The following is a 4,364-nucleotide window of genomic DNA, read 5'->3' as shown; positions in this document are numbered from 1 at the left end:
GGCCATAGCCACAGTTGCCACAGCATGCTCCAAATCTCTCTCTACTCTAATGGAGGTCTACCTGGACGCTTCACACAAGTCCACAATCACATCCTACCCTAGCTACTTGCCCTACTCGATCCTTTTTATCGCGCACACTTGTTTTTTTTTTTGGGGAGGATTCTTTATCACACTGCCACTCACATACAGTACTCCTACATGGGGAAAAATTTGTAGAACATTAAAGGCAATCTGTTTGTTCTCTGAGGATTGCTTCTGATTGGCTTTAGGATGATTGATTGGTGAGAAAGTGCTGATCATGAGTGCAATATCTCAATTCTTTTTTTTTCCAGGCCGGGAAAGGCGAATTTGGCAGTATAGTGTAAAGTTTCAGACTTTCAGTGATCCCACTTTATACCAACTAATTACAGCCTGAAAAAGGTTGTGTCAATTGGGCAACTGGTCCTTCAGTTTTTGTTTCATCAGCAGATTTTACCTCTCAACCTTTTTACCTTTGCAGCGGCCAATTGCCCACGCCCAAGTCGTTATCTCTGTGACTGACCAACAAGATGCCACTGGCATTTCACTCAATCAGCATGAGGTCTCGATCCCCTTTGATGTGAAAAGAAAACTTTTGCTTGAGGGTGCCGTTTGGCGAGCTTGAGAGGCCAGAATCAAACATCCTAAGTAAGTGGTGGTGGATTAACTATATAGTATTGCAAGATGCCACCAAGATGCAGAAATCGCTGAACTTATGGAAAGGATAATAAGAAGAAGAAAAAAGAGAAGGCCCAGAGCAAACTGAATTTGGGCCTCCGCTTGCCAAATCAACCAGCCCATTTCGGTCATCTGCCGCCACAAAGAAAGATTGACAGTCGATCCAAAGCCCAGCAGCCCATACTTTGATTTCGCCTAAATAATCCACACATCTCCTTACAACACAACACAACACAACACAACATTTAAAACACTCACTACACGCAACCAGCAAACAGAATACACTACCAGTAGTACAGTTGCACTACACCTTGCCATCTGCACAGCTACCAGCCGACCAGTAGTGACCGTATATAGCCACATACACATAGCTGGACTTATTTTCGTTCCTCGTTGCATCTGCATATATATAATTAGCAAGTAGCCAGGCTTAATTACTACTAGCTGCTTCCTTCATCGCTGATGATCATCATATGGACTGCACGGCCCTGGCCATGGCGTAGGCGGCGGCGGAGGCGAGCGCGCCGACGACGGTGGTCTGCACGGCGCTGAGGAACGGCCGGTCGCCCGTGAAGCGGCCCTTGACGAAGCCGAAGAAGAGCAGGGCGGCGAGCGTGACGGCGACGGACACGGCCATGGCGCGCTCGGCGCGCGGCACGAACACGTAGGGGAGCAGCGGCACGAGCCCGCCGGCGACGTAGGAGAGCGCGATCGTGGCGGCGCTCACCAGCGCCCGCCGGGGCTCGGGCTTCTCGAGGCCGAGCTCGAACTTCATCATGAACTCCAGCCACGCCTTGGGGTTGTTGCGGAGGGAGGTCACCACGGGGCCGTACTCCTCGGGGCCCAGCCCGTACTGCGACAGGATGTCAGCGATCTCGGCAGCCTCTGCGAGAGAGAGGAGATGATGGTCAGGGAGCCATGTGAGATTATGAATGAAGCTGTGGAGGTCGTCGGCGGTTGCTTACCGACGTCGGGGACGGTGTCGATCTCGTCCTGCTCGCGCTGCAGCTCGCGGTTGTAGTGGTCCGCCTCGCTCTTCGCCGCCAGGTACCTGCAACAGCGCAGAAGGTCAGTTCGACTGGGGTAGTTGGGCTCAAACATCATATGGGCTCAGTTTAGTTAGGGCCGAAATGCATGCGCGTCCGTTAATTTCTCGGTGGGCTCGGACTCGCAGCTGTGTTGGAAACAGAAGAGGACTCTGCATTGCATTGAGGGGTTTGATTCCTGTCTCTGGAAAACTGTTTTCTGAAATCTGAATAATGGTTCCTGAATAGGGTATAGAGCAGCAATTGCATCTCTTGTGATGTCTTTTTTGAGAGAAATGAGGTGCTAGTTTGCCTCAAATATCTTACTATATTCTTCTCCGGCCAAAATAATAAATGACATTTCTGTACTGTGCCTGTAGAAATCCACTGTAGGCAAAGTTCAGCTAACATTTTGATTTCTTCAGTCAAGGCTCAAGGGTCCTAACATAGTTGGGTGTACTAATTCATAAAAAATGGTTGGCGCTAACATTTAGGCCTGTTTGGAAGAGAAAGATTTATTTTGGAGGTTTATTTGGAAGAGAAGGATTGTGCTAGAAAAGTTTATACTAATTAAGTTCTAGAGATTTTGATGCCAGAGCCACCCTGACGCAAGGAGTAAAATTTCAAGGAAAATTGTCGCCCGAAAAGAAGAGTGTCATGAACGCCAAAACCACGCTGCTCTAATGAGGAATTCGCAGCATTGCAGGAAAGGTGAGGAACAAAAACATGAGTGAAATCATTTTAGGTAAAAGTTCAAGAACCCACGCATGTCATGAATAACCATCAGAAAATCTTTGCATGCACGAATTCCCATTCTAAATCAAGTGATTATTAGGAGTTTTCCTTTTTGGGTTTCGCCAGCAATCTCCCTTTTGAGCAGGGGATTCTAAATTGAAACCGGTAGCTCAGTTGCTGCATGCATCGACCTTTTTGGGGAAGAAACAAAGGCAAGAGAAGCCAACGTGAGCTCAGCGTCTGTTATGCATGTCGGATTGCTGACGAGGCAAATAATGGAGAGATGCGAACTTTCGAGATGGAGCACGCATGGGAAACATGAAGGATCGAGGCAGGCCGCAGGCTTACCCTCCGAGCCCCATGGAGATGGCGCCGGCGGCGACCTCCGCGAGCCCGGCGGTGAGCACGAGCGCTGAGGAGGCGTTTGCGCCGGAGAGCCCCGCGGCGAGCGCGAAGGGCACGGTGAGGCCGTCGGAGACGCCGATGATGATGTCCCGGACGACCTCTCCGGCGGTGAAGTGCTTCTCGGTGTGCTCCTCCAGGAGCAGCCGCTGCTTCTCCTCGTCCTGCACGTACGTCTTCCCGCCGTTGAGCGCCATCTCTCTTCTAAATGCAAACTCTCCCTCACACACACTACAAATTAAAGATCGCTGGTGTGTAAATTCGCGTGCTTCGCTGATTAAGCGCGCTCGCTTGGTTATTCTCCGAGCGATTGGTGTGGGCAGCGGTGCTTGTGCTAGGATTGTAATTTGCTGTGCTGCGAGGTTTTCAGTGTAGGCGATGCGGAATGGGCAGGGCTGGGAGGGGGATTTATAGGGTTAACAGGGGTGGCGAAATGACCAAGTTGGGCATGAGGGAGTTGCAGTATTTTTGTGGCTGCGCAGCAATGGCTGCCTTTAATTCGCAAAAAAAGAAGAAGCAATGGCTGCCTTTACAAAGGTACCGTGATGACCAGTGTCAGTGATGATCTTCCTCGACCGATTTCACCCGCGTGGTATTCTATATTCTTTGACAGAATAGAGGAGAGCAAAAAAAACTGCGGTTTTGTATTACTAGCGTAATTATTGGATCAGTGCTCCAACTATATGGCACTGCATTACAGTATGTGATCAGTGGTGGAGCCAAAAACTCAAATTTTACCTTAGAGGGATCAATAATATTATTTTTTCTAAAATTTTAGTGCCAAGCACAACCCCGCCCCTCCTCCTACGCCACTGTATGTCATCAGAGTTTACACTACTATAGTACGTGCCTCTAAATTTATGACTAGATGAGCACGAGTTTATAATCATTACCTTAGGAAAAACTGTTGTTTTCTTAGCATATCATGCATACATCTGGGGTGGCAATTCGGATCCCTATCAAACAAATTGTGCCATCGACGCCAACAATACACATTTGGATCTAAACCCCTGCAATATCAGTTGCAGAGTCAGAAACTAAAAGTTTACTTTGTTAGGGATCAATAGTATTAAATTTTCAAATTTAATCACAATTTGAATCTTTTAGTAGAATTTTGCATTGGTTTTGGGGGCATACCCCCCCGCCCCCCCTAATGGCATCAGAGTTTGTAGTGCTATGCTATGACTCACTATCTAAAATTATGACTAGCTGACCATGAGTTTGTAATCATTATCTAGGAAAAGCAAGTATTGCGGTTTGCTTGGCATGTCGCACATTCATTGTGCCCAATCAGAATGTCGTATCCCTTCCAAACCAATTGTACCGTCCGCGGCGACCATACACATTTGGGAGAGAAACACGTGTCCACTGTTTAGGGAGTTAAACAGCTGCCCAACGTGCTTGTTCGCTGTAACTAACTACTATTAGCGGACAGACAGATAAGCAAACTGTAATCTCTCTTCCCCGAAGTGAAGCTGGAAAACTGCGGTCTGGAAGGGCGCACCG

General features: G+C 48.3%; 1 protein-coding gene across 1 annotated transcript; it reads right to left on the bottom strand.

The window, feature by feature from the left end:
- Positions 1 to 847: 847 nt before the first annotated feature.
- LOC117841937 (vacuolar iron transporter 2) lies at positions 848 to 3,259 on the bottom strand. Its single transcript, XM_034722262.2, has 3 exons — positions 2,805 to 3,259; positions 1,662 to 1,747; positions 848 to 1,581 (listed from the first exon to the last, which is right to left on the bottom strand). The coding sequence occupies exons 1-3, from the start codon at positions 3,053 to 3,055 to the stop codon at positions 1,166 to 1,168; spliced, it is 753 nt and encodes a 250-aa protein (XP_034578153.1). The 5' UTR covers positions 3,056 to 3,259; the 3' UTR covers positions 848 to 1,165.
- Positions 3,260 to 4,364: the final 1,105 nt, after the last annotated feature.

Source organism: Setaria viridis, chromosome 2 (assembly GCF_005286985.2).
Source record: "Setaria viridis chromosome 2, Setaria_viridis_v4.0, whole genome shotgun sequence".
Lineage (NCBI taxonomy): Eukaryota > Viridiplantae > Streptophyta > Magnoliopsida > Poales > Poaceae > Setaria > Setaria viridis.
This window is presented reverse-complemented; position numbering and strand designations above follow the sequence as displayed.

Bases quoted from the DNA above. Each gene is read 5' to 3' on its own strand.
- LOC117841937 (XM_034722262.2), bottom strand. From the start codon at position 3,055: ATGGCGCTCAACGGCGGGAAGACGTACGTGCAGGACGAGGAGAAGCAG. The intron at 1,748-2,804 runs GTAAGCCTGCGG...GCGCTGTTGCAG, and splicing joins ATCTCCATGGGGCTCGGAGG to GTACCTGGCGGCGAAGAGCG. The intron at 1,582-1,661 runs GTAAGCAACCGC...TCTCTCTCGCAG, and splicing joins CGACACCGTCCCCGACGTCG to AGGCTGCCGAGATCGCTGAC.